The 26,279-nt window shown below is 36.9% G+C and overlaps 14 protein-coding genes across 14 annotated transcripts; 5 read left to right on the top strand and 9 right to left on the bottom strand.

Annotated features, from left to right (window-relative positions):
- Positions 1 to 61: 61 nt before the first annotated feature.
- GRX8 (glutathione-disulfide reductase GRX8) lies at positions 62 to 403 on the bottom strand (the record flags this gene model as incomplete). The annotated part of the gene is made up of 1 exon (XM_003678394.1): positions 62 to 403. One exon carries the CDS (start codon positions 401 to 403, stop codon positions 62 to 64), a length of 342 nt encoding a protein of 113 aa, XP_003678442.1.
- Positions 404 to 570: 167 nt separating this feature from the next.
- NMD4 (Nmd4p) lies at positions 571 to 1,263 on the top strand (the record flags this gene model as incomplete). Its single annotated transcript, XM_003678393.1, has 1 exon — positions 571 to 1,263. One exon carries the CDS (start codon positions 571 to 573, stop codon positions 1,261 to 1,263), a length of 693 nt encoding a protein of 230 aa, XP_003678441.1.
- Positions 1,264 to 1,555: 292 nt separating this feature from the next.
- Positions 1,556 to 2,515, bottom strand: NCAS0J01230 (uncharacterized protein; the record flags this gene model as incomplete). Its single annotated transcript, XM_003678392.1, has 1 exon — positions 1,556 to 2,515. One exon carries the CDS (start codon positions 2,513 to 2,515, stop codon positions 1,556 to 1,558), a length of 960 nt encoding a protein of 319 aa, XP_003678440.1.
- Positions 2,516 to 3,246: 731 nt separating this feature from the next.
- Positions 3,247 to 4,998, top strand: DCR2 (phosphoprotein phosphatase; the record flags this gene model as incomplete). Its single annotated transcript, XM_003678391.1, has 1 exon — positions 3,247 to 4,998. The coding sequence occupies one exon, from the start codon at positions 3,247 to 3,249 to the stop codon at positions 4,996 to 4,998; it is 1,752 nt and encodes a 583-aa protein (XP_003678439.1).
- Positions 4,964 to 6,262, bottom strand: VPS38 (Vps38p; the record flags this gene model as incomplete). The annotated part of the gene is made up of 1 exon (XM_003678390.1): positions 4,964 to 6,262. One exon carries the CDS (start codon positions 6,260 to 6,262, stop codon positions 4,964 to 4,966), a length of 1,299 nt encoding a protein of 432 aa, XP_003678438.1.
- A 187-nt stretch (positions 6,263 to 6,449) lies between these two features.
- On the bottom strand, positions 6,450 to 7,898 carry ADE13 (adenylosuccinase ADE13; the record flags this gene model as incomplete). Its single annotated transcript, XM_003678389.1, has 1 exon — positions 6,450 to 7,898. The coding sequence occupies one exon, from the start codon at positions 7,896 to 7,898 to the stop codon at positions 6,450 to 6,452; it is 1,449 nt and encodes a 482-aa protein (XP_003678437.1).
- Positions 7,899 to 8,078: 180 nt separating this feature from the next.
- Positions 8,079 to 10,781, bottom strand: NCAS0J01190 (uncharacterized protein; the record flags this gene model as incomplete). The annotated part of the gene is made up of 1 exon (XM_003678388.1): positions 8,079 to 10,781. The coding sequence occupies one exon, from the start codon at positions 10,779 to 10,781 to the stop codon at positions 8,079 to 8,081; it is 2,703 nt and encodes a 900-aa protein (XP_003678436.1).
- Positions 10,782 to 11,411: 630 nt separating this feature from the next.
- MUP1 (Mup1p) lies at positions 11,412 to 13,169 on the bottom strand (the record flags this gene model as incomplete). The annotated part of the gene is made up of 1 exon (XM_003678387.1): positions 11,412 to 13,169. The coding sequence occupies one exon, from the start codon at positions 13,167 to 13,169 to the stop codon at positions 11,412 to 11,414; it is 1,758 nt and encodes a 585-aa protein (XP_003678435.1).
- A 1,349-nt stretch (positions 13,170 to 14,518) lies between these two features.
- Positions 14,519 to 16,417, bottom strand: NCAS0J01170 (translation initiation factor 2A; the record flags this gene model as incomplete). The annotated part of the gene is made up of 1 exon (XM_003678386.1): positions 14,519 to 16,417. One exon carries the CDS (start codon positions 16,415 to 16,417, stop codon positions 14,519 to 14,521), a length of 1,899 nt encoding a protein of 632 aa, XP_003678434.1.
- A 1,170-nt stretch (positions 16,418 to 17,587) lies between these two features.
- ATG33 (Atg33p) lies at positions 17,588 to 18,190 on the bottom strand (the record flags this gene model as incomplete). The annotated part of the gene is made up of 1 exon (XM_003678385.1): positions 17,588 to 18,190. The coding sequence occupies one exon, from the start codon at positions 18,188 to 18,190 to the stop codon at positions 17,588 to 17,590; it is 603 nt and encodes a 200-aa protein (XP_003678433.1).
- A 704-nt stretch (positions 18,191 to 18,894) lies between these two features.
- ILV5 (ketol-acid reductoisomerase) lies at positions 18,895 to 20,082 on the top strand (the record flags this gene model as incomplete). The annotated part of the gene is made up of 1 exon (XM_003678384.1): positions 18,895 to 20,082. The coding sequence occupies one exon, from the start codon at positions 18,895 to 18,897 to the stop codon at positions 20,080 to 20,082; it is 1,188 nt and encodes a 395-aa protein (XP_003678432.1).
- A 712-nt stretch (positions 20,083 to 20,794) lies between these two features.
- Positions 20,795 to 21,802, top strand: TAL1 (sedoheptulose-7-phosphate:D-glyceraldehyde-3-phosphate transaldolase TAL1; the record flags this gene model as incomplete). Its single annotated transcript, XM_003678383.1, has 1 exon — positions 20,795 to 21,802. The coding sequence occupies one exon, from the start codon at positions 20,795 to 20,797 to the stop codon at positions 21,800 to 21,802; it is 1,008 nt and encodes a 335-aa protein (XP_003678431.1).
- A 1,305-nt stretch (positions 21,803 to 23,107) lies between these two features.
- On the bottom strand, positions 23,108 to 23,974 carry SEN34 (tRNA splicing endonuclease subunit SEN34; the record flags this gene model as incomplete). The annotated part of the gene is made up of 1 exon (XM_003678382.1): positions 23,108 to 23,974. One exon carries the CDS (start codon positions 23,972 to 23,974, stop codon positions 23,108 to 23,110), a length of 867 nt encoding a protein of 288 aa, XP_003678430.1.
- A 253-nt stretch (positions 23,975 to 24,227) lies between these two features.
- RFA1 (replication factor A subunit protein RFA1) lies at positions 24,228 to 26,069 on the top strand (the record flags this gene model as incomplete). The annotated part of the gene is made up of 1 exon (XM_003678381.1): positions 24,228 to 26,069. One exon carries the CDS (start codon positions 24,228 to 24,230, stop codon positions 26,067 to 26,069), a length of 1,842 nt encoding a protein of 613 aa, XP_003678429.1.
- Positions 26,070 to 26,279: the final 210 nt, after the last annotated feature.

Genomic DNA, 26,279 nt, shown 5'->3' with positions numbered 1-26,279 from the left:
AATCGAATGTATTTTATTTATGTATTTCTATACAGATATATATTGTAATGAACATGTTTGTTCAGGCAATGAGTCCGATCTTGGTTAGTTCCTGCTTCAAGAGGCCCTTACCTTCCAGTTCATGCAATTTGGTCTCAGTGCCCCACACAGAACCATCGACAAAGATGGTTGGCAGGTTCCTGGACCCACTAACAGTTAGAAATGCCGAACGCCATGACTCCTGTTCATCCTTGGAAAGGTTACCAATATCGAAGATCTTAATTTTAGATCTACATTTGAACTTGTCCCAGATGGAAAGCGAGTAAACGCAATCAGGGCACCAATTAGCGGACAATTGGAAGAACTTGTTTGAGCTGATCAACTGGCGGGCCTCAGCTTCGTATTTAGATTTGCTTTGAGTCATATTTGTCTCTTTACAGTGCTTATACTGGCTATAAAGTAAACTAATTCACCATTGAAATCCTTGTTTTACTACTATCGTTACAATATGCCACCGGGTAACGTCCATTTTGAGGAATAATAAAGTAAAGTGTAGTTTTAATAGTGATACTCAGAACTTCTCTAAAGGAAATGACTGCAATGACCTCGCAGTATAACTTCATATTAGATGCCTCCTCCTTTGAGAAGGGACTGGGGAACGTAAAGAGATGGATGGTGCAGTATCCAGCCACAAACAAGATCAAATTGAACTTCTACATCCCAACCTACACCTTGAAAGAGTTGGACTTTCTGCAATATCGAGAGAAGAGCTTTACTGCTAAGGAAGCACTCAAATTCATCGATTCGTTGGAGACCCCATTGATTACGGACAAGAAGAAAGAAAATTTTAACATGATTATTGAAATGCCCGATTTATTGGACATTATCTCGTGGAATGATGTGTTGGATTCGGTCAATAGTAATAGAGACAAGGATGAATTGAATAAAATACCAAGAAGATACAAGAATTTGTTGAAGAGTTGCGTCTTTAAATGTAACATGGAGGATGAAAATTTGAAATGGATCTTGATTACTGAGGACACAAAAGTGAGAAAATACGCTTCATTGTGTAATATCCCATGGTGTTCCATTGTTGATGCAGATTCCATCCTTTCTAGAGAGATCAACGATAAGAGTTTCCAAGACAGTGAGAAGTTTTTGAATTTGTTGTTAAAGAATGGTGGCATTAAGGCAGAAAACGAAAATGGAGAACAGATTATAAAGACCAGTTTTGAAAAAAGCGTATATGCCTCTAGAGGTTCCGGTAAATTATGGAGTCCATGAATTATTACCTGTCACTCTTACAAGCATATTTGTTAATGATAAATTGCATGACAGTGATGGGTGCTCTAGGATGCTGAAGTGTCCTCCATCTTATACAATATTTTCTAAAGCCACTAGATGTGTCAAAATGAGATGTATAGTGTGGCAACCCTTTTCCAGGAAATGAGGAAGAAGATAGGTGATATTTGCATTCTGCCTTACGTATTCATGCATATACGGGCATATTCATTTGGTTAAATATTAATTTTTTAATATATCTATCATATTATATTACTCACTACCTACTTATATATTATCTCTTTGTCTCATGCGTTATCAGTGCTTCAAAATGCTTCTCGATTTTCTTCTTTTGCAGTGAAAATTCTTTCGTAGCATTCGATATATATGTGATGTTCGTCTGGTTAATCTTTGATCGGTGATCTTTAGCAGATTTATTAACTTCAAACATCTGGTCATCAATTTTTTTCAAAAGACTCTCCAGTTCTTTGGTTTGATTGATTAAAAGGGTCTCTTTTTCTTTCCATCCACGAAATCTATCATTATGTTTCTCTACTAGGCAAGCCATAGTCCTAAGTTCTTCGTTATTGTGGTCATTTTGTTTCCTTAGATTCTTGAGTTTTTCATTCAAAGTTGTAGACTTAATATCTAATTTTTTAATAAGTTGTTCCTGTCTACTATTCTCTGATCTTTGTACTTCTTCTAACTCACTTTTCTTTTTCTGACCCTCTTGGATGAAGTTTGTTAACCTGTTAACTTCAGTTTTTTGTTTATTTATTTCTTCTAATAAGTAAAATTCCTGAGATTCTGACTCATTTCTTTCTCTCTTAATGTTCGTGATTCTTAATTGCATTTCTTCCGTTACTTTCCTTAGAAGAATCTTCTCATCAGATAGTCTCTTTAACATAATTTCTAATTCCTTATAATTAACCCGAAGTTTTAAGTTCTGATCTTTGTTTTCTTTAATCCATTTTAATCTATTGTATTTCTGGAGCAATTGCTCGTTTTCATGTATTAAACTAGAATTGTTACTGTCTAGATCTTCCACTTCTTCTCTTAGTAAAGACAAATGTCCAGTCATCAGTTTTTTACTTTCCAACAAATATTTCAGTCGTTCCTCAAAATCTTTCCTTTCAGTTTGGAGAGTCTCTAATTGTGATCTTAACTTTGAGTCCTTTTCATCCTGGAAACTGTCAGGTATGGTGTCATTCTCGTTCTCCTTCTTGTCATCAGGGAAAAATAACTTGTCTATCATGTTCTTTCCATCTAAAGGGATATTCTTTAATTTAAACTAGCATGGACTAATCAAATGATTGTGGTTGGCCTGTATTCTTTGGTCTCTCATTGTTCCATTGTGAATATAATTGTACTCAAACTTTTTTTTATATACTAACGCTATTAATTTGTGACAACTCCATGACACACACAAGATTGAGAAAAAACGAAAAATAACAATTTAACCTTGACATTCTGATCTTTTTCTTAGGGGGTTAGTTAAATGGGGCAAATAATTACCCACTTTCAATTCTTTTACTTCTAAATTATTCACTCTGTTGTCTCCCATATTGTTACCCACACCTGCTTGGGGATATCAAACAAGAACCACTCGCGACATAGACTGGTTGATTGTTCAATTAATACCTAGAGGATTTTTTTAGTGATAAATAATTGCCCCAGGTAATAATCTTTTTCTTAAGTAATGAAAACTCTTTTCACTCTAACCAATGTCATTTCCGATTAGGCTCTACGTGATCGTGAACTTGTTTATAATTGATCCCAAATACATTGCAAGTAACATTGTTCTACAGACACGTTGTTTTGTAGGATTGCTGGTGCAATAACTTTCTCTTGTTTAAAATACTGGCTTTTTGTTCCTTTTGATTTAATACACATCATTTCTTTAATTTAAAGAATCTACAAAAATTGAACGTTCAAATCAGACTATTTTGACAGACAAACAGTAAGGACTATAGTCTTCCAAAAATAATGCTCCCTATACCGAAGAGGTACAGAAGGTTCATATCATATCTTACTATAATAGGCTCCATTTTTATTGTACTCCATTACTTGAATACCAAATCCAAACCTAATCGCATAATAATCCAAAATGAATCACTCACCACTGAAGCAAGAATTCTTTTAAACGAAGAAAACCTTCCAAACGTCGATCCTAATGATCATCTCGTAGTAAATATTGGGAAATTACGATGTCTTCATATAGGGACCATATTCGAAACATGTAAGGTCATTCACATGTTCCGTGATGAATCTACAACCACTTCCAATTTCGAAAGAATAGTAATAAAAAAGGATATAAGAGGCTCAGTTGGCTTCCATTGGGTTGGAACCTCTGAATATTTATTCTATGATGTCATGACAATAACATCTTTACTGCTGACTGAAAATAGACCTTCAATGACTGCCATCAGTTTAATTTATGAGCATGATAAGAACCCTATAAGAGGTCAATTATCTGGTAAATTTGATGGGAATATATACATCAAACTATTGCCTGTGGATATATCATCTTTAAAACAACCAGGAACGTTTATTACTGACTTAACTCTATTGTTTGGTTCAGATTGTGTGGATCCTCGACCAGGGTGGGTTTTAAATAAAAATTGGACTTACTCAGAGTATAGATTCCCAAGTTATCTATCTACTCGATTATATAATAATGCTAACCCAAGGCAAGCACGTCCTACGCTAAAGGAAGATTCATCTGGGAAGTTTAAGATTGTACAATTAGCTGATCTGCATATGGGGGTTGGGATCAATAAATGTGAAGACGAATTCCCAAAACATGAACATTGCGAGGCAGATCCAAAGACAATAGAGTTTGTTAAGAAAGTACTAGAACTTGAAGATCCACAATTAGTAGTGTTTACTGGTGATCAAATTATGGGTGACAGATCTATTCAAGATTCAGAAACTACTCTTCTGAAGGCAATTGCACCTGTCGTAAAAAGAAAAATTCCATGGGCTATGGTCTGGGGAAACCATGACGATGAGGGAAGTTTGACACGTTGGGAATTATCAGAATTAGCCACCAACTTACCTTACTCATTATTCCAAATTGGAACAAAAGATACAAAGAATAACTTGTTTGGAGTGGGTAACTATTATATTCAAGCGCAAGCTAATGACTCAGATGATTTGATAGCTACGTTTTATTTCCTTGATTCACATAAATACTCTAAAACTAAAATATCTCCTGGTTATGATTGGATTAAAGAATCACAGTGGGATTACTTCGAGGATCTTTACAATAACAAATTAAAGCTAAGCATTCAAAGCAGTCATAAGCTGCACGTTTCTATGGCGTTTTTCCATATACCTTTACCAGAATATTTGAATCTTGACTCTAAGAGAAGACCGAACGAACAAAATCAAATAGTTGGAACATTTAAGGAGGGAGTTACTGCTCCAAGGTATAATTCTGGTGGGTTAAATGTCTTACAAAAATTAGGAGTCAGTGTTACAAGCTGTGGACATGATCATTGTAATGACTATTGTTTACAAGATGATTCCACACCAAGCTTCATATGGTTGTGTTATGGTGGGGGAGGAGGAGAAGGTGGATATGCTGGTTATGGTGGTACAGAAAGACGTTTAAGAATATATGAAATTGACTCAAATAAAGGAACTATATCTACATGGAAACGATTAAACAGTTCACCAAAGGAAATTTTTGATTATCAAATTATATTAAATAATGATGTTCCAGATACTGTATAGTTTGTAATATATCTTTATTAAAATAATCTATAGCATCCTCTGTCTCCTTAAGTATCTTTCTATTCTTCGAATTGACAAGGTGCAAAGGACGTTCGTAATTTATAATTGAAGTGCTCCCGCAATAGTGCAACGAATGAGGTAACGAAATCTTGTAGATTTTATTGGCAATAACGTAAATAAAAAGCAGATAATATCCTAATCTGGCATTAAAAAACGTATAATCATCCTCTGTTCCCAATTCTAGTTTTTGCAAGGTACTTTTCTTAATCACACTTAGAGTTATTCCCTCATATATGCTGGTGGGTGTTAATTTAGTCTTATCAAGCGTTACCATTTCATCATCCGAACTAAAAAGTTGTGTATTTTGAAAAATGCATAACAATTGAAACAATTTCTTGATTTTAATTCTTTCTAATTGCGTCCTTATTTGTATTAGATTTGAAAATGTGCTTCCATATTCATCTTTTGATCTATTGTCGGTTCCTTCCGTCAAAGGCTTTATTATATCGTCACTTTCTTCTTCAATTGATCTTTTCAGTCTTTTTATTTTAATTCGTTTGGTTGACAGGCTCTCATTCAATTGATCCTTATATATTTGAAGTTGAGTGGTATGCCAAGATGGTTTTCTTGCTGTAACTCCCATTTGTTTTTCAAGTTGAGCAGATGTCAGTTGCAATTCTTCAGATATTCGAGCTAGATACTCCAGCATTTTGTTCATCTTTAATAATGAATTAAAGGTGAAGGATCTCTTCATATTCGGCTCACTTATTTTTCTCTTGTGAGGTTGGTCAAAAAATACAGCCTTCTTCGTCTTCACTCCTTGCATAATATAAGTCCCATCTGCCATCTCTAGACTTGGTGTATTTAAGCTCCTTATACTTGTATCATTTATATTAACAGGTTTTAATGCATTCAAATCAATATACAACGACCTGAGAGTACACCAGGACGCTTTCTCTTGTCCGTCATCTTTTTGATTCAATAACTTATCAGGGATTTCAACATGAATATTCAGTGTTATATGCGATAATGAGTTCCCATTCAGAGGAAGTTCATTAAATTTGATATTTTGCATTGATCCAGATTGAATTTCACTAACGTAAAGGACATCTTTCTTCAATGTTTGAATTGATATAAAACAAGGTATTGGATGGAAGATTGTATGCTCCTTGGCATACGGGCTATCATTTTCAAATAAGGAAAGGTTGTGGATAGATATAGAGCGAATATGTCGCAATCTTCTGTGAATTAAATATGGAGCCATCTAAGGCGGTAATTATTCTTGCTTTGGAAGGATTGTCTTATTTGGCGTTCTCGTTGCGTAGCACATTATTAGTTTAACTTTGAAATTTCAATTTTTTAAACATCGCTAAAGCTCAACTACGTAATTAAGTGGCATGAATCATGGTTCTTTACTATTATATATACATATATTATAGAGATTTGTTTATTTAAACATTTAGTTTCACTTCAGTGTCGTTAATATATTGCTTGAAAGGTTGTAATGCATTTTTGACGTCATTATTAACAAATTTTTCAACTTGTTGAGGAGCTCTACCAACAAAAGTGGATGGTTCTAATAGGTCATCTAATTCACCCCAAATTGGCTTAAAGAATTCATCTGCCTGGATACGTTGAATCAAATCATTATCACCACCTTGTTCCTTCACTACTGCTGCAGCTTGATGAGATAGGACTCTAATTTGTTCATGGACATCTTGTCTGGAGGCATTCTTCTCTACCATAGCCATAATTATATTTTCAGTAGCCATGAATGGTAATTCTGATTTTATTCTTCTTTCGATAACCTTTGGATACACAACCAATCCGGATGAGATATTTAGTAAAGTGGACAATAAGATATCAGCAGTTAAAAATGCACTTGGTAGAGAGATTCTTCTAATGGCAGAGTCATCCAAAGTTCTTTCAAACCATTGTACAGATGCAGTTTGTACAGCATCACTAAACAAAGATCCCAAGTGTCTAGCAAGGGAGCAAACACGTTCACAACGCATTGGGTTTCTCTTGTAGGCCATTGCTGAAGATCCGATTTGTGACTTTTCAAAAGGTTCTTCAATTTCCTTCAAGTTAGCCAATAATCTAATATCAGTAGCCATCTTATGAGCTGTAGCAGCAAATGAAGCTAATGGTGCCAATACATCGATATCAATTTTTCTCGAATAAGTTTGACCAGTAACTGGGTACACGGTATCGAAACCAAGTAATTCAGTAACTCTCTTATCCAAAGCCTCCACCTTATCGTGGTCACCATGGAACAAAGCTAAGAAAGAAGCTTGAGTACCTGTAGTACCTTTCACACCACGAAGACCTATATCGTTTCTAGCTCTCACAAAGTTTCTTAAATCCCATAACAATTCTTGGATCCATAGAGTTACTCTTTTCCCCAATGTGGTCAATTGAGCAGGTTGGAAATGGGTCCACCCTAGTACAGGTAAATCTTTGTATTCCATGGCAAATTTGGATAATCTGTCGATGACATTAACCAATTTGGGAATAATAATGTCGTAGGCATCTCTTAGGAAAATCAAATCAGCATTGTCAGTAACGAAACATGAGGTAGCACCCAAATGGATAATACCAGCAGCAGATGGACAAGATTCACCAAAGGTGTGCACATGAGCCATCACGTCGTGTCTGACAATAGCTTCCTGGGCAGTAGCTTTGGCAATCTCATCATCGGTTATGGTAAGATGTTTGGACATTTCCTCAATAGCATCGGATGAGATGACACTTAGGCCCAATTCCTTTTCGGCAATGGCTAGATTCAACCATAACTTTCTCCAAGTGGAAAATCTGTTTCTTAGAGAGAAGATCGCTGACATCTCTTGGGATGCATATCTAGAAGATAATGGAGTAGTATATTTATCAAAATCTGACATTGGTTTCGCTGGTATGTTGTACAGTGGTTTCCTTTCAAGAGTTAAGAGAAATGCTGGTAAAAAGATTATACAGATCGACCTTATATAAACGTTCTAAAGTTAAATTCAAAGTTGCAACTTAGGTACCTATTTAATTACTTGAAATTTTCAGAGTCCTTACGATTTTTTCCGATTTCGTTTTCAAAGTGACTCTGTTTGGAGCGAAGCACGTGAAGCGATCTTGAATGAGAGGAACTTGGCTGAAGGAGTCAGACAGGAGTTGAAAGGGTTCATGATCTGTTCATTGTCCTCGTCGTCATCTTCAGTCTCCAACTCTGGTGCCTCTGTGTTTGCCAGTTCAGTATTCCTGTCTGCCGATGCTTCTTGTTCGTCCACTTGCTCCTCTATCTCTTCGAACTCTAACTTAGGTTTCTTGTTCTTGCCGAACCATCTATTCAATGGCATTTCCAACGGTTCATTACCTAGATTTAGCACTCTTGTACTTAGAACTACACTTGGACCCCTAAACCAGAGTATTTCACTTGCCATAGCAAGATCCCTCTTTCTTGATGCCATTTGTTCCTTATTAAACCTTCTTGATTGATTGTTCACATCAGTACGCTCCACGGTATCCACAGGTCGCAGGATATCGGGACCAAATGGTAGCACGTATGCTCCAGGTGCATTCACGAGTATTTGACTATGCGCTCCCTTTGTGTTCTGGGCTGTTAAATTGTTGATAGCAGTACGCAAATCCACTTTGGGATTACCATTGTTATTATTCTTGTTATATAAATGTCGACGTAGTGGTTGTTGCGGCTGTTGTCTATGGCCGTGTGGTAACAACGGCGTATTAACTCTTGAATGTGGACCAACATAATCTCTGTGCACATTTGAATAACCTGTATTTGGTACTGGTGCAGCCATTGGGGTCGTCATGTTACCTTGTAACATCGAAAGACTTTTCGTACTGTTGCTATGATGCATATTTAAACGTGCAGATGAGTATGACGATCGTGATATGGCACTCATATTTGACGGTGGGCCAGTTGTTATTGTCCCATTCGTTAGATCTACTATACCAGGTTCTCTTGGATCATCGGGCCTTATGATATAACGTGGACAATCCGTGGAAGTAGAGTACTCACCTAAATCATCACGTTCTAGTTTGGGTCCCAAATAAACAGCCCCGACCAAAGGTGGCGCGTTGGGGAGTCCCTCTGTGGCTTGCGGTATAGGATCATTAATCGTTGCATTTCTTGGCAAGAGTTGCTTTATTGGTGATGGATATTTAAAGAATTTTCTACCGTTGACTGGAATGGTAATTTCATCAATGTCACGAATTTCCTCCGGAAGACAAGCCTTCCATGTTCTAATCTTATTAAACACTTTATCAGTTTCATTATAACGGAATTCACATATGAATAATGGACCATCAAATTTATTTTCAGGGTCACCACGTTGATACCTCGTAAAATGTACAACATAACAGCCACTAACAATATCTTCTATGGAATGATCCCTATATTGCCCTGTTTTCATTACTTCATTTCTATAAAATAGTCTATCACTTCTATGAACAGTTTGTTCTGGACGGAAGTACCAACATGCATTTAACCATTTATTGCCATCTGGTGTAGACCATAATTTAAATATTTGACCCACAATGGGTTTCTCAGAATCATTTGGATTATTTAATAATACCCAATCACCAATACTGTATTTTTTTCCCCTCAAGAAAACTTCATCTAATGGAGTTCTAAATTCACCTTCTGGGATATAATCAGAATCAGGTCTTGCCAATTCATAATTGACTAAATTATTGAATTGTGATTCAATAATGGCAGCTTTCATTAAATAATTTTCCTTCAAGTGATACAGCATCTTAAAATTGGCTAACATTAAATTGAAATCAATTTGGAAAGCTTTAAAGTTTTTATATTTCCTTGTCTTGATTTTTTTCCAGATATCATCTAGCACAATGGGATATTGTACACTAGAATTATTGGCATTAAAATCATTTAGTAGCGGGAATTTATCAAAAATTGAAAGAATTGGTTTGTTATTTTCATCAACATCTCTCTTCAATGATTTCAAAATATTTTTAATCCTTTGCATATATGGTAAATCAATAATTGGTGGTCTCCCACGTTTAATTTTATTTCTCTTTTGAGTATTTCTGGTGGAATAAAGATGAGATGGTTGTCTGTACGATGGGTCCATGGATGTTTGCGTAAGAGGAGTTGGTGATTGTGATGTGTTACGAGATGATAAGGGTGTACCTGCTGATGATGTAGTGTTCTGAATTATAACGTTTGCTGTGGCATTTGCTGGAGCGGGAGGAACGAATTTTCTTTCCACTTCTTGCATAGGACCATTAGTAGTTTGAGTATTTAAAATGGTGGGCACCCTAGTATTATTAGTATTGGTATTAGTGGTGTGGTCACCCCTATTCAATTTAATGACAAAGGATGAAGGTTTTTCCACTGGTTTCCTTTGATTTTCCTTTGGCGTTATTTCATCTGGTAAAGGTGCCAACTGAGGGTACCTTACATTTGGATATTGCTGCTTCAATTTGGGTAAAATGGAATCTTTAATAAAATTTTCCAAATCAGTGGCACATCTATAAATGGGGGAACCTTGCGCATTATAAGTCTTTGCATTCCAAGGAATTTGAGCTAAATCGTTGATAAAATCCTGAGCATCAATATATTGGGACAATCTCTTTTTTATAGTGTTAAATGAAACAGGTTTCTTTATAATAATGTAATAATCAGGGTATTCCTTCTTTGGAGGCAATGCATCAAAGATGGGATGTATTGCTAGTCCATTTTCATCCTTTATGGTAAAGAGACTATCGAATAATTGTCTTAATTGGCCTCGAAGTTGTTGAAGTGCCTCCATGTGAATGATGGTTTAATTATTAGGTCAGTTTATGGCTTCGTTTTCTCCAGTTTGTAGGTTCTAGCTTCAATGTTAGTTTGAAACTGTGATGTTGTCTTGCCTTACTGTCCTCTTTTTCTTTCAACGTCCATTTTCCAACTTTAATTTTTCTCGTTAAAAAGCGTCGCTGTTTACGTAAGCGTAGATAAAATTGATAAGCTTATTATAGTCATATAGATATAACGTTATGTGTCTACTTATCTTATCAAACTAACCACCTTCAGCTTGATTTTGAACGTTCTTTGACTCATTCTTACCAACAGTGAAAATCCTTTATTAGTAGCAAAGTTGATAATGTTCGCTGGATAAGATATCAAATTGAGGATGACATTACTTCAGTTGCTCTTCGGTTGGTTGATTGGATGGTTGGAATGGTAATATATAGTATCGTGTTAGAGGTAGTAATTCTCTTTTCGCCAAAGATGTATAATATATATATATATTATTTTTGCATATAGGCGTTACCCAGAAAAATGCTCGGACTTGTTTGAATTCCTAACGGACTTTGCTCAGAACGTTTGTTTAAATCTCCTCAATGGAGAAAATATTTTAAATTAATGAATATATGCTAGCTATAATATACAGAAGTACTTAGGAAAGCCTACTGTGAAGACCTTCATCTGCGTCCTTCTTACTCTCCACCATCTCCAACTCAATGTTCTCAACTGAAGGTGAATCACCTTCAGCATCGTTTTGCACGTTCTTTGACTCATCGTCATAGACTTTAACAATTTGAACTCTCCAGAATCCATCATCACCCAGTATATCCTTGGTCTCCAACTTGTAGTGGTATATTCTGGGTAATATTTGAGCCCATACAAGATAATACACACCACCAATGGCGAAAATACCCCATGCGATAACACAATGAATCCAATATGGTAAACTTTCGTAAACAGATTCTCCATTAGAAGGTGGTACGTATGGAGCAATGATCAAATAAACATTTGAGAGCATAAAGAAAGTTGTAATGCATACACCCGCTTTAATTGGTGGGTTCCACTCAATTTTGCCCTGTCTTCTTTGATAGTAAATCCAAAGTAAACCGGCACTGATTGCAAAGTTGATAATGTTCATTGGGTAGGAGATTAAATTACTGATAGCCAAATACGCATCTCCTGCAGGGAAAGCCAAGAATGTTATCAAACAGATGATCATGTGTTGAAACAAACCGACCATTGGTGAATCAAAAGGTTTGGAGCTTGCAAAAAAATTTGAAAATGGCAAAACACCTTCACGACCTAATTGTTGGATGATTCTACCTTGTGAGAAGATAACAGAGAGGACGTTACCTAGGGCACTTAGTCCCACGAAAGCAGCAGCAGCCTTCTTACCATGTTCACCAAAGACAATATCGAAAAAATCTGCGGCTAGGACTAATTTGGAAGAAATTAATTTTTCCTTTGGAACCACAGCGAAGTATGCAACGTTAACGAAGATATAGACAATGGCGATGAAGACCATGGAGGTAGGACCGGCAATCTTCAAAGTTCTGACTGGGTCTTTGACTTCACCAAGAGCGTAATTGACGTTTGAGTAACCAACGAATGACCAGATAACATTATACAATGCGGTAACAATACCGTAGGCAGTAGCATTTTCTGTACCGGCAAATGCATCATGGAAATTATGAGTTTGGTACCCATCTTTCAAACCACCACCAAGTGCGACCCAACCTGTGACTGAAATGAAAAGAACAATAAATATTTTGAAGATACCTAATGCATTTTGGATGTAAAGACCGGTCTTGACACTTACTGAATTAATGAAGAATGCGAAAAATATAACTGCCACGGCAATACCCCTTTGATTCCATGTAGTCACATCAGCGCCCGCAGCGGTTAAGAACATGACAGCGGTGTTGACAGAGTTACCAGCAGCCCAACCTAGGAAGAAGACGTATGCGGCATACATGGATGTAATAAAGAATCTTGGTTTCTTGAAGATGGCTTCCAAATAATTTTTTTCACCACCATTCTTGGGGATGGCAGTACCGAATTCCATATAGACGTACAACCCTGAGATGGCAATAATGGCACCGACGGCCCACATGATTAATGCCAGCCCTATGGAACCACATAATGTATAAATGGTGGATGAGACGGCGAACACACCTGTACCCAACATTCTATTACAAATCAGCCCAATACATGATACTAGACCCAATTTTTTTTCACCTTGGTCTAATTCGGTAACAAACTGCTGACCGGCTTCAACATCGGAGCCTACCTCTTCTGAAGTTGCAGTGGTAGAACTTTTTGCCTTGGATGTCTTGTCGGATGATCCGAATTGATAGTTGTCCTTATTGAACACATTTAGTTGGGAGATGAATCCCTTGGAGCCAGACATGTGTGTACGAAGTTAGCGTATAATTTGGATTTGTAGTCTTGCAACTGGCAAGGAACAAAGGGGGAAGAAGCAAGACAAGCTCGAATACCAACTACATTAAATACATTTATATCCTGGGGGTCCAATGCCGAGACCAGTAATTTCGTCTTAGTCATTGGGACAAAGTGTGCATTAAACTGTGGGATTCTGCGTCAAAGTCTTTGAGCTCTTTAGAAAAATTTTCTTCCATACTTTCTCGACACAGCAAAAAGAAACAGACGATCTGCCCTCTGCGCGCTTTCTGTGGACTGTGGTGGCTGTAAGAAGTCCCGTGGACCATCCTCCGCATGCCTCTTTCAGGTGCTGCGCTGTTTCTGTGTCTTCCCGAATGGCATCCACCCACAGTTTGGTGTTGTCCTAAGAAAACGCGCAGCGGCTAAAAGAAGTCCGTCCAGATTCTTGGCACAAAAAAAAGCCGTTCAATGGGCTGTTTTTTTTGCCGCGACACATCACCAGGTACGAACAGCATGTGTTGGCTTAGACACTGATTAACATGACAGAAATGTTATCGTAGTAGGATGAGTTTGTAAGACTGGTAGTCTTCTGCACAATTTGACTCAATTTCATATCGTAACCTAAAATTAAGAAGTGATTTAGAAATTTGGGTTCCAGCAAATGTGTGAGGCTTGAAGTATTCATTTACGCATTCATGTATACATTTTTGCATTTGAAATTATTATACAGATACCGTACTAACCCATAAACCCCATGGAAAGGACGCCAATATCCATATTTGTAGCTATTAATCAGAAGGCAAGTCTTCCCTTGTTGGGACAATATAACAGAGCTTTCTTGCGTTGCAATAAGATACTTGATATCTTCAAGGGAAAAGGTTCCGACGATAAATAGCCCTCCTTTCACCTTCTCTACTTCACCATTCAGTGTTGAAATAATTGTGGAGAAGTCCGACAAGGCGTAAACTGTGAAGACCAAGAGATAGTCGGCTTTAAGTGAGGTTGAAAATTGTGGTTGTGGCTCCCCTGTAAAGAGTATAACCAATGGTTATTAACCATCATTGTTTCTGTGTATCTGTTAGTTTTCATTTCAAATATTTAGCTCAATACTCAACTTCACACCTGAATATATGTAGAGTAAGTATTAACGTAACGATAAGCGAATAACAATAACAACGAATTATAATCATCAACCTTAATCCATCGCTTTGAACGAGGTTATGACAACCTACTCTACTACATTCAAGCTGTCGTGTGGCCTACATGTACCATACTTACTTTGTTTAAAAATGAAAGAATGACATTATATGATTATGACTATGTTCAGTTATTTATGGTCCCTCCGATGTAACGTACTCACTCGTCCTTCCATCCAAGTTTTTGTAGATCACTTAACACTTTCTCTTCAGTTTGAATTTTCAACACTTGAGTGTCCTCCAATTTATCACCGACAGCTTGTCTTTGCTTCAAAGTTTCAATTGATCTCAACTTCTTCAATAAAGATCTGATTTTCTTCTCTTCAGGAGACGCTTCCTTATTAGCACTACCATCTACCACCGCACCATTACTTTGAATGGTATTTGCATCAGGAGTGTTCTCCTTCTTAGGTCTTCTTCTCTTACTCTTAGCAGCAACGTTATTTTCCTTTGGTGGAGCCATACCTGGAACCGTTCTAACACGTCCAGCAGACGCGTTAGAACTGTTACTTCCACTGGATGTATTACTACCTAATCTTCTTGCATGAGGTGGTCTATAAGCACCCGCTGGCTTCCCTTGACCATTAGATGTCCCACCTTTATTAGCATTGGCAGTATTGGGATTCTTGGCTTCAAATGCAGCAACACTGGCATCCACTTGTAATTGCACCTTGGATGAAATCTTAGGATCTAATGCCAAGGGTTCGTCATTGGAAGTGGAAATTGGGTTCCAATCCTTAATAATGTGTGAATCCTTTATGGTCTTAAAATTACATGGTGATCTCCAATCCACTTTCAATAATTCTTTAAATTCCTTCACAAATACTAGTTTCCCAGTAACATGCCACACTTTAATCCCATTATCCACTCTTAAACGAGGTGAAGTAGTTGCAGTCATTATGAATTCACCACCGGGGGACCATTTACACACGGATGTGTTTGTTGCATTAAATTTAGTAATACACTTAAATTTATCATGACGATCTAGGATTTCTACAGAACCTTGCAAATTACCAAACCCACCAATTAAGATGTATCTACCAGTGGGGGAGAAAAGCATCGTATTCTTAGCTTGTTGTGGTAATGAATGTACCACGTTCCCCTTCAAATCGAAAAATGCAATGGTAGCTGGCATGAACCCAGAAATGACACCAAATTGTCTAGAAGTGGGGGACCAGGTGAAATCATGGATGGGACCCTTAGTTAATGAAACACGAACTGAACTACCACCTAGTGTACCGTTGACACCTTGGAAGGATAACAGATACAAAGTATTTTCACCATAGTATGATTGGTTGGAAGAGTCAAAATCAGTGATGGCAAGACATAATACGGCGTTACCTTGTAGATTCCATTTCAATTGACATGAATCTGCCTTGAAGAAAGTCTTGGTGGCAATCTTTTTGGTAATCTTACCCTCTAGAATGGGCCATATGGTTAAGAGAGCAGGTTTGCCCCCCTTTTCTGGAGTGAAAGTACAAATCGTTGGATGATCTGCTGGTGAAATTAAATAGGTGGAGAAAAATTGCGTTTCTGACTCTTGAGTTAACGTGGCATATGGATTATCAAAATCGAATCTCTTATGTTTATGATCCACTTTAACAATTCTTAGTTCCTTCTTGAATAATCTGATAGCATAATTATCAAGTTTAGAGAATTGTAAGGACCAGCCGTTTTGAGTCTTTGCTTGGTATTCATAAACTGGTTCTATGGGTTGATCATCTTGGAATTCTTCGTTCAAATACCAGATCTTAACATTCTTATGATCTGGCTCGATGTTGGACGCCCTTTCCCAAGTACTCAAATAATTACCTGATGGAGAAAAGTGTAAATCATAGACATCGATCAATGGTAGTTTGAATAGTTGAGTTTCTAATGTTTCACCAGTAAACACTTTAACTTCTGTCTTGGTAGAAAATGCTAAGAATCTACCACATGGAGATATTAATGAGGAAATAGTTTGACTATCATTCGAATCAGTACTTTGTTGTTTGAAAACTGGGTATCCCTGGAATAATTCAATATCCTGAGATGTCTTAAGCACGAATTGTGAGGCCATTCTTTTAGTTTAGTTTCACTTTAGGTTGGAAAAAATGCAAAAAAACTAGCTATTGGAGCTTTTAAATTTTCCCTTTGAACTATGTAAATCAAGATATGAAATAGAATATATGTTCCATAATGAAAGGTTTGTATAGATCTGCAAAATTACACGCTAACACATTTACGAAATGGCAATATCCCAGAAAATTTTTCAATTTTTTTTTGGAAAAGTTTTCTGGGTAACCTTTTCTCTTCAATTTACCAGAATTTGAAGCTTGCAAGGCATTGATTATCAAAACATGAGCTACAGTTGTGGAATGTCTTTTCCAAAGTAGCAAAATTGAGCTTATGTTACCTTATATGTTTTTTCAAAACTTCCAATTAATTTGCATTTAGTAAAATTTTGGGACCTAGGTGCTCCATCTAATTCATATGTTTCATCTTGTTCTTGATTATAAATTTCTAGACATTGTACTTACCTTCTCATATTTGCAATGGTGAAAATTATTTTTGATTTGAAATGTGGGTGTTAGTATTTCTCCCCCATAGCGACTTGAATTGTGAACAGACAAGTGGCGCACTCAGCGGCTAACTATGGAAACGACGCAAATAAAATAAGTCATGGAAAGGCTCCTTCGATCCATCATAATACATTCTAAAAAAGGAAAAGCTCACTGTTGTAGTACCAACCCCATTGACCTTTTATTAGTTTGGTAAGAGCCTCTCTTACTCTCCTTTCTTTCTGGTTGCGATAGATATAATATTCCAACCACAGTATCAGTTCGCCAAAACTCTAAAGGGAGTATTGTAACAAAAGTTCAAATTGCTAGTTCTATTTCTTGATCAATTTTACACTCCATGGCCCAAGTATCAATAGGAGAACAATCAATAAGAAATTGAATTTGGAGGAAGAAGTGAGGAAACTAGAAAAGATGGTAACTTCAACGGCTCAAATCTTTCAAAGAGAAAATAAAGGTGGGCACAATAGCAGATACAACTGCCATGGAAATCCAACTATCTAAAAAACTAAAACCATTACGATCATTTAAAAATACTTGCTATACATTTTTCACATAGGGATATCTATATACAAAACCCGATACATAAGTAGTTAAATAATTCGACTTTCCCAAGGAAAACAACTTGTATAGTAGATAAAAGTTCATAAATGCCTGAAGAGAAAAGAATATTATGATGCAAATTGGCCCTCACCGTAAATACCGATGACTGATTGAACAAATCCAACAATGGCAACACTTGTTGCTATAAATAAATGTGTATTTATTCTTAACTTGTTGGAAAGAACTTGTTTTCTGTTGCGTGCCTCAATAGCATCAGCTTCGTATTCCTTCTCTTTCAACATTGGTTTCCCTTCCTTGGCTCTGTGTTCATTTTCATTACCCAAATCTATCAAGGACTCATCCAATTCATCTGGTTTCTCCCTCTTAGTATGAACTACATTGTCTCCAATACTATTAAAATTGGTAGATAAATAAAGGTATAAGCCTGATAATGGTGATACAATCATACTATAAAGCAAATAAGGGTGTCTCCCACTTAGGGGAGCTCCAAAATAACTTGCACCAAAGAAAGTGGTTGCAATGACCCCCAATGCAGTAGTGCATGCCTTAAGCTTGTGTAGTAATGGCTTCCAATTTAAGATCTCAGAAGGTAATGAGTTTGTGATCAAAGGTGTAGTGGATGAAATTATGGTAGAAGAGGTCAAAATACCGGCATATAGACCCAACGAAGAGACAGCGATTCCTTTTGTTACAGCTAAACAGACAGACATTCTTTAAAGGTTCTAATTCAGATCAAAGGATATATGTTATAGTAATTTGGGAGGTTTATGTGAAGTTGCAACGCTGAAAAGCCCATTGACAAATGACAGATCTTTAAAATCCATTGTAGACTATGGGAAGGGCAATCTCCCCGAAACCGTTAACCGGAAATAAGGGTTCCCAGCCCTGCTCCAAAATCAGGGCATGTCTCTACCCTAAACCCAACCAGCCCTAATATCGGAATTGAAGAAAACCGGTAACGGCTCATTTTTGAGATTTGGGAAATTGTGAATTAGTCACAGAGGAGTGAAACCACCGTAGAAGCAGGAACTTGCCCATTCGATGACTCGAAAAATGGAAAAATAAATTACAGAGTTGTCGATAATGTCAATGTCCGACGAATGGTTATACTGGTTACCTGATGTGTTTCTGCGTCTCTGCGCTTACTTGTTAGCACACTTAGCATTTTGCTGTCGTGGCCGCTAACGGTACCGTGAATAAACTAAACACGCATCTTGTTACTTGCTTGAAAAAAAAAATGACTGAATCTTTTCCAAGGATCGTTTGGAAAATTTTCGTTATATAAAAGGAATTGTTATACTTGAATCATCTTGAATAGTTAGTCTTTCTGTTCTCCCTTTTATCAATTGTCTTTTCCTATACAGAAAATCATCAAAGAAATTATCTTTCTTCCATACCAATAAATAATCCAGAAATGTTGAGATCCCAAGCTACCAGATTAGTGTGTAACTCCCGTGTTATCACCGCTAAGAGAACTTTTGCTCTAGCATCCCGTGCTGCTGTTAACATGAGACCAGCTGCTCGTTTCGTTAAGCCAATGATCACTACCCGTGGTTTGAAGCAAATTAACTTTGGTGGTACCGTTGAAACCGTCTACGAAAGAGCTGACTGGCCAAGAGAAAAGTTGTTGAACTACTTCAAGAACGACACTTTTGCCTTAATTGGTTACGGTTCTCAAGGTTACGGTCAAGGTTTGAACTTGAGAGACAATGGTTTGAACGTTGTTATTGGTGTTAGAAAGAATGGTGCTTCTTGGAAGGCTGCCATTGAAGATGGTTGGGTTCCAGGTGAAAACTTATTCGAAGTTGAAGAAGCCATCAAGAAGGGTACTTATGTCATGAACTTGTTATCCGATGCTGCTCAATCTGAAACTTGGAACACTATTAAGCCATTGTTGACTAAGGGTAAGACTCTATACTTCTCCCATGGTTTCTCTCCAGTCTTCAAAGATTTGACTCACGTTGAACCACCAAAGGACTTAGATGTTATCTTGGTTGCTCCAAAGGGTTCCGGTAGAACCGTTAGATCTTTATTCAAGGAAGGTCGTGGTATTAACTCTTCTTATGCTGTCTGGAACGATGTTTCCGGTAAGGCTCATGAAAAGGCTCAAGCTTTGGCTGTTGCCATTGGTTCCGGTTACGTTTACCAAACCACTTTTGAAAGAGAAGTTAACTCCGATTTGTACGGTGAAAGAGGTTGTTTAATGGGTGGTATCCACGGTATGTTCTTGGCTCAATACGAAGTCTTGAGAGAAAATGGTCACACTCCATCTGAAGCTTTCAATGAAACCGTTGAAGAAGCTACTCAATCTTTGTACCCATTGATTGGTAAGTACGGTATGGATTACATGTACGATGCTTGTTCCACTACTGCTAGAAGAGGTGCTTTGGATTGGTACCCAATCTTCAAGGATGCCTTGAAGCCAGTTTTCCAAGACTTGTACGAATCTACTAAGAACGGTACTGAAACCAAGAGATCTTTGGAATTCAACTCTCAACCAGACTACAGAGAAAAGTTGGAAGCTGAATTACAAACTATTAGAGATATGGAAATCTGGGGAGTTGGTAAGGAAGTTAGAAAGTTGAGACCAGAAAACAACTAGAGTGTTTAGTCCCTACTATTCTATCTATTCCATTTTTATCTTCTCCCCCATTTTTACATTATATAGTCAATTGAATTGACACATGAATCATATTCTAATCACATCCCTTGTACATTATCAGGAATGGAACAATTCCTTCATTTAAGATTTATGCCTTCATTGGATAAAATCTTCCTTCCCATTTATTTATAATGATTTCACGAATAATTTTATAAGTATCTTTTATGTAGCTAGACACACTATGTTTTAAATGAATAAACTATTGTCTACTTCACTGACATCCCGAATTTTTCTTACAAATCTTGACACACAGCTTCCGAATGTGTATTTGATAAACCGCCGTGGAGGACGATGTCGGACATAAAACGAGCGTTGTTCAGGCGTGTGACCACAGTTCTGCTCACTTTTAACACCGCGGGAACTTCTGAAATGTTCTCAGAACCCTGCCCCTTACGTAATACGCGGACCCAAAAAGGGGCAGTCTCGAGAATCGCGCGTTGAGACGGATCGTTACGTAAAAATCACCAATTCTCGACGTCCCCATTCTCTCATCTATTACCGCTACCGCCCAAAAATTCAAACTGAAAAATTATCGATCCGGGTTCATATATAACTGCCCAACCTCTCTTGCAACTTGTAACTCTGTACCTTGTTTGGTTTTATTGCTTGTCCTCTAATAGCACCAACTACCATCAATCGTATACACATAATAATGTCCGAACCAGCTCAAAAGAAACAAAAGACCACCGGATCCTCCCTAGAACAACTAAAGGCTTCCGGTACCGTCGTCGTCGCTGACACTGGTGATTTTGCCTCAATCGCCAAGTTCACCCCACAAGATTCCACTACAAACCCATCTTTGATCTTGGCCGCCGCTAAACAACCAGCTTACGCTAAATTGATTGACGTCGCTGTCAGTTACGGTAAGAAGAATGGTAAGACCACTGATGAAAAAGTGGAACTTGCTGTCGACAGATTGTTGGTCGAATTCGGTAAGGAAATCTTGAAGATTGTCCCAGGTAGAGTTTCCACTGAAGTGGATGCTAGATTATCCTTCGACAAGGAAGCTACCATCGCTAAGGCTTTGGAAATCATTAAATTATATGAAGATTTAGGAATCTCCAGAGAAAGAGTCCTTATTAAGATCGCTTCCACTTGGGAAGGTATTCAAGCCGCTAGAGAATTGGAAAGTAAACACAAGATCCACTGTAATTTGACCTTGTTGTTCTCCTTCTCTCAAGCTGTCGCTTGTGCTGAAGCTAAGGTCACTTTGATCTCCCCATTCGTTGGTAGAATCATGGATTGGTATAAGGCTAAGACCGGTGAAACTTACAACGGTAGAAATGACCCAGGTGTTCTTTCTGTCCATAAGATTTACAACTACTACAAGAAACATGGTTACAAAACCATTGTCATGGGTGCTTCTTTCAGAAACGTCGATGAAATTAAGAACTTGGCTGGTGTCGATTACTTAACCATCTCTCCAAACCTGTTAGATGAATTATTGAACAGTAACGATCATGTCCCAAGAGTCTTGGATGTCGCTACTGCCAAGAAGGAAGGTGCTGAAAAAATCTCATACATTGACGATGAAGCTACCTTCAGATTCAGCTTGAATGAAGATGCCATGGGAACTGAAAAGTTGGCTGAAGGTATTAGAAAATTCTCTGCTGATATTGTCACTTTGTTTGATATGATTGAAAAGAAGGTTACTGCTTAATTGTAGTATTTCATTCAGTAAACAAACTACAAACAAAAATAATAATATAGTAGTCAGTATATAAGTATATGTGTATATTCGACCTTATTTAGATATGATATAATTAATGAATTGATTCATGTGCGATTGTAACGTTTCCTATTATAATGTGTGGACTATGACTCATAAATTTTTATGGAAGAGTCGTACCTTAAATCTGGAGAATTGCATATACTTTTTTGATGCGTGATGGTTCTGTAACCCAACGATTGTTGTCCAAACAAATGATATTCTACAGTTTTTCGATATTATACCATCTTCGGAAGATTAAATGACGTTGTTCATGATTGCTATTTATAACAAATTATGTGCTTGATGTTACCATTTGATATTCTATCCCTCTCCCTCTTTTATATTGAAATGTCTGATGCAAATCATATAATTAGGTCTGGTGGGGTTGTTGTGTCTGTCTGAGCCACCTCCCGCCTAAAATTTCATTTCAGCGAACGTAAAGTCACAAAGAGTTGATATTGATTGAAAGCATACCAGCTTGCCAATATTCATTATCCACTAATTATTTAGTTGACATGAGTATCAAACTCGACCTGTTTTAACTTGGAACTTTACATTAAAGGAGGGGATTTATGTCCATATTGGAGCTCACACTATTTTTCTACAGTTCATAGGTAATTCGCATTATTACCATTTTTTTCTACATGATTCGCAATATCTTCGACACTTAATCTTTCTCGAATCCATCTGTATAAGAATTCTTATGGACGCCACATTTTTTTGGTTCTAAAATGCAATATACTTACAGAAATTTAAATATATGTTCTGCTATACATTCGACTGAAAGAATCATCATTCTATTGTTGTTTTGAAACCTACTGTATTGGAATTTCTTGATATTTAAGTTTTATCATTAGTAGTTTTTGATTTAATCTAAATAATTAGAGAGCAAAATAAAGAAAATATAAAAATTTAATTATCTTTCCATTAAGTTAGGACTTTAGTAACCTTAGCTTTTCGTTTAGATTCTTCAACCTTACTTTTTGGAGCAAGAGTAGGTCTTTTTTGTTCAATCACTTTTATGATATACAAATTTTTCTTCCTTCCTTCTTTATTACCTAAGCTAATATCTAACATACTTACATTTCATGCCCTTTATATAGTTTTTCATTTGGACAAAAATATTCAGACTTAGTTAGATAAGCCTATTCTAATCATAAACTTTCCTAGAATATTCTATAAATTTTCGGATTCATTTATTAATTTATATTTGATATTTCTAAGTATAAATATACAATAGCCACTGTCATGTCATCAACCGAATCCTGCCCACTCAACAGAATAAAAGGAAGATGTCGAAGAATTATCAACTTGTGTCTCATCTTTTTCCGATTTTATGCCTCCAATAACCCAAAGTTTTTTAACTGTAGTACCTAACCTAGAGCCACCGATTAGTGACAATAAATCAATAGGGTCGTTGTAGTAGTCAATTGCATTTTGAACGGTCAAATGTGAGTGAAATCGAAGTGGATCACCTGGATATGCTATAAAGCGACCACCAAACCTGGCTCCTGGAGCAAGTACGTAATTTTGGTTCTTCAAATCGCGGAAAATATGATAATTTTGCCCACAATTTGAATAGAGTTTACTTATCACATCTTTCTCATCAGTAGATTTATCAAGTAAGCTCAGGATTCTTGAAGAGTTCGGTATCTCAACAAAAAGAGATGACTCGATCAGCTTTTGATTATTTTGGATATCCTTTGCTGTCTTATCATTGTTCTCAGCCGTTAGTAGACCCAAAGCCTCCAGTTTCCTTCGGTGCTGCTCAGTCTTATATTGTCTTTGTGATTCGAATGATTTTTGATTGGCTTCAACTGATATATTGGACAGTTTAACGGAATTCTCATGAACCTTTGAAGCCAAATTTGCATCTATTGGACTGTTCAGTAGTACAAGTTTCGCATATCCCTTCTCATATAACCAAAGAGTTTCTTCCATCATTAACCTTAATGGTACAGACAAGAATACGTTTTGCTGTGAGGCGGGTGGTAATGTGCCCATCAAGATCCCACATATTCCCAATTTTCTCAGTTTCTTTATATCTTCAACATCAAAAACTAATTGTGACACTATTTCATCAGCAGCTTTATTCAGCAGAATATGAATCGTTACTGACATCGGCCCCTCTGAAAAAATGGTCGCAGTTTCTCCTCTTACTCATATTTTATGATCTTTTATCCATCCTCATCTCTAAAATTTTGGCCAACGCAAGAAAATCACGACGCCAAAGCATCTTTGAATATCCTGAGAAAAAAACACAAGACGCGTAAACTTAAATACAAACACTTCATTTTCCACTTAAACTACTTACGTCTCTTCATCTAACCAAGTTCCAAGTCTACAGAGCACTTCATCAAACAGTAAACCTCAAATGTCAAACTTTCAATTAAGTAAGGAAGATTTTCATAAAATCTTTACCAATCAGCAAAGATATAATAACCCCACCGGTGGTGTCTATCAAGTTTATAACACCAGAAAATCAGATTCTTCTAATGGTAACCCTAGCAGAAAGAATTTGATCATGATATCTGATGGAGTGTACCATATGAAGGCCTTATTAAGAAACCAAGCAGCTTCAAAGTTTCAATCTTTGGAATTGCAGAGAGGTGACGTTATTCGCGTTCTTGCAGCAGAGCCAGCCATTGTTAAGGAAAAGAAGAAATATGTGATATTAATCGATGACTTTGAACTAGTCCAATCTGGTGTCGAACTAGTCAACCAATCTAGCACCTTTTTAGATAGTTATTTTGCAGAACATCCTAATGAAACTTTAAGCGATGATGGTTCTAACTCTAACAACCAGGCACCATTTGTTCCAACACCACAGCAACAACCACAACATAGTACTACCTCTTCCACTAACTTTCCAAGTTCTCATTCCCAAAAATCGAAAGCTATTTTTGCTATTGAACAGTTATCTCCATATCAAAACGCGTGGACAATTAAGGCAAGAGTCTCCTATAAGGGTGAAATAAAGAAATGGCATAATCAGAGAGGTGATGGTTGCCTATTTAATGTCAACTTTCTAGACACTTCTGGGGAAATAAGAGCTACTGCCTTTAACGAGAATGCTGAGAAGTTCTACGAAATCTTACAAGAAGGTAAAGTTTACTATGTATCTAAGGCAAGACTACAACCCGCTAAACCACAATTCACCAATTTAACCCATCCATACGAGTTGAGTATGGATAGAGAAACAGTTGTAGAGGAATGTCACGATGAAGATAATGTTCCCAAAACACATTTCAACTTCATTAAATTAGATGCAGTTCAAAACCAGGAAAATAATACAAATGTAGATGTTCTCGGTATTATTAAAACCGTTAATCCTCATTTTGAACTTACATCTAGAGCTGGTAAAAGATTTGATCGTCGTGACATCTCAATCGTCGACGATACAGGATTTGAAATTTCGGTAGGGTTATGGAACCAACAGGCCCTTGATTTTAATTTACCCGAAGGCTCAGTTGTTGCTATTAAAGGTGTTCGTGTTTCAGATTTTGGAGGTAAATCGCTATCAATGGGTTTCAATAGTACTTTGGTTTCCAATCCAGAAATTCCAGAAGCATTTTCTCTAAAGGGATGGTACGATAACACAGGACGCACAGGTCATTTCACATCACTAAAGCAAGAGAATGGCATGGGTGCCATATCAGCTGAAAACTTAACGAAGTTTATATCGCAACGTATTACTATCTCAAGAGCCATCGCAGAAAATTTGGGAAAAAGTGAAAAGGGTGATTATTTCAGTGTCAAGGCGGCTATCAGTTTCTTAAAAGTTGATAATTTTGCTTATCCTGCTTGTTCTAATGAAAACTGTAACAAGAAAGTTATTGAACAACCAGATGGTACATGGAGATGTGAGAAATGTGAAACGAATAACCCCGCCCCAGAATGGAGATATATGCTGACCATATCAATTATGGATGAAACCAATCAACTCTGGTTAACTTTGTTTAATGAGCAAGCACAGCAATTGTTAGAGGTCGATGCCAATACTTTAATTGCGCTAAAAGACAACGATCCTGAAGAATTTACGAAAAGAACACAAAATATCCAGATGAATGAATATGATTTTAGAATCAGGGCTCGTGAAGATAACTATAACGACCAAACGAGAATTAGATATACCGTTGCTAACATCCACAAGTTAAATTATAAAGTGGAAGCAGATTTCTTGGCGACCGAACTTTCTAAGGTGCTAATGGCTTGATCAGCCTATACTACTGTTAAGGTTATTTTTAAATAAATCACCACCAGTTCTATATATGTATAAAAATATTGTAAAGAAAATATGCTTATAAAATTAAGCAATATAAGTGCTATTGATTTAGCGTACTTCTATCCTATCATAGAAAATCAGGATAGAAATAATATCTTATTGAACGAATATTGAAGTTGTCTATCTGTATATGTAGAATAT

Source organism: Naumovozyma castellii, chromosome 10 (genome assembly GCF_000237345.1).
Source record: "Naumovozyma castellii chromosome 10, complete genome".
In the NCBI taxonomy this organism is placed as follows: Eukaryota; Fungi; Ascomycota; class Saccharomycetes; order Saccharomycetales; family Saccharomycetaceae; genus Naumovozyma; species Naumovozyma castellii.
The sequence above is the reverse complement of the archived record's forward strand: the minus strand, read 5'-3'. Positions and strand labels throughout refer to the sequence as shown.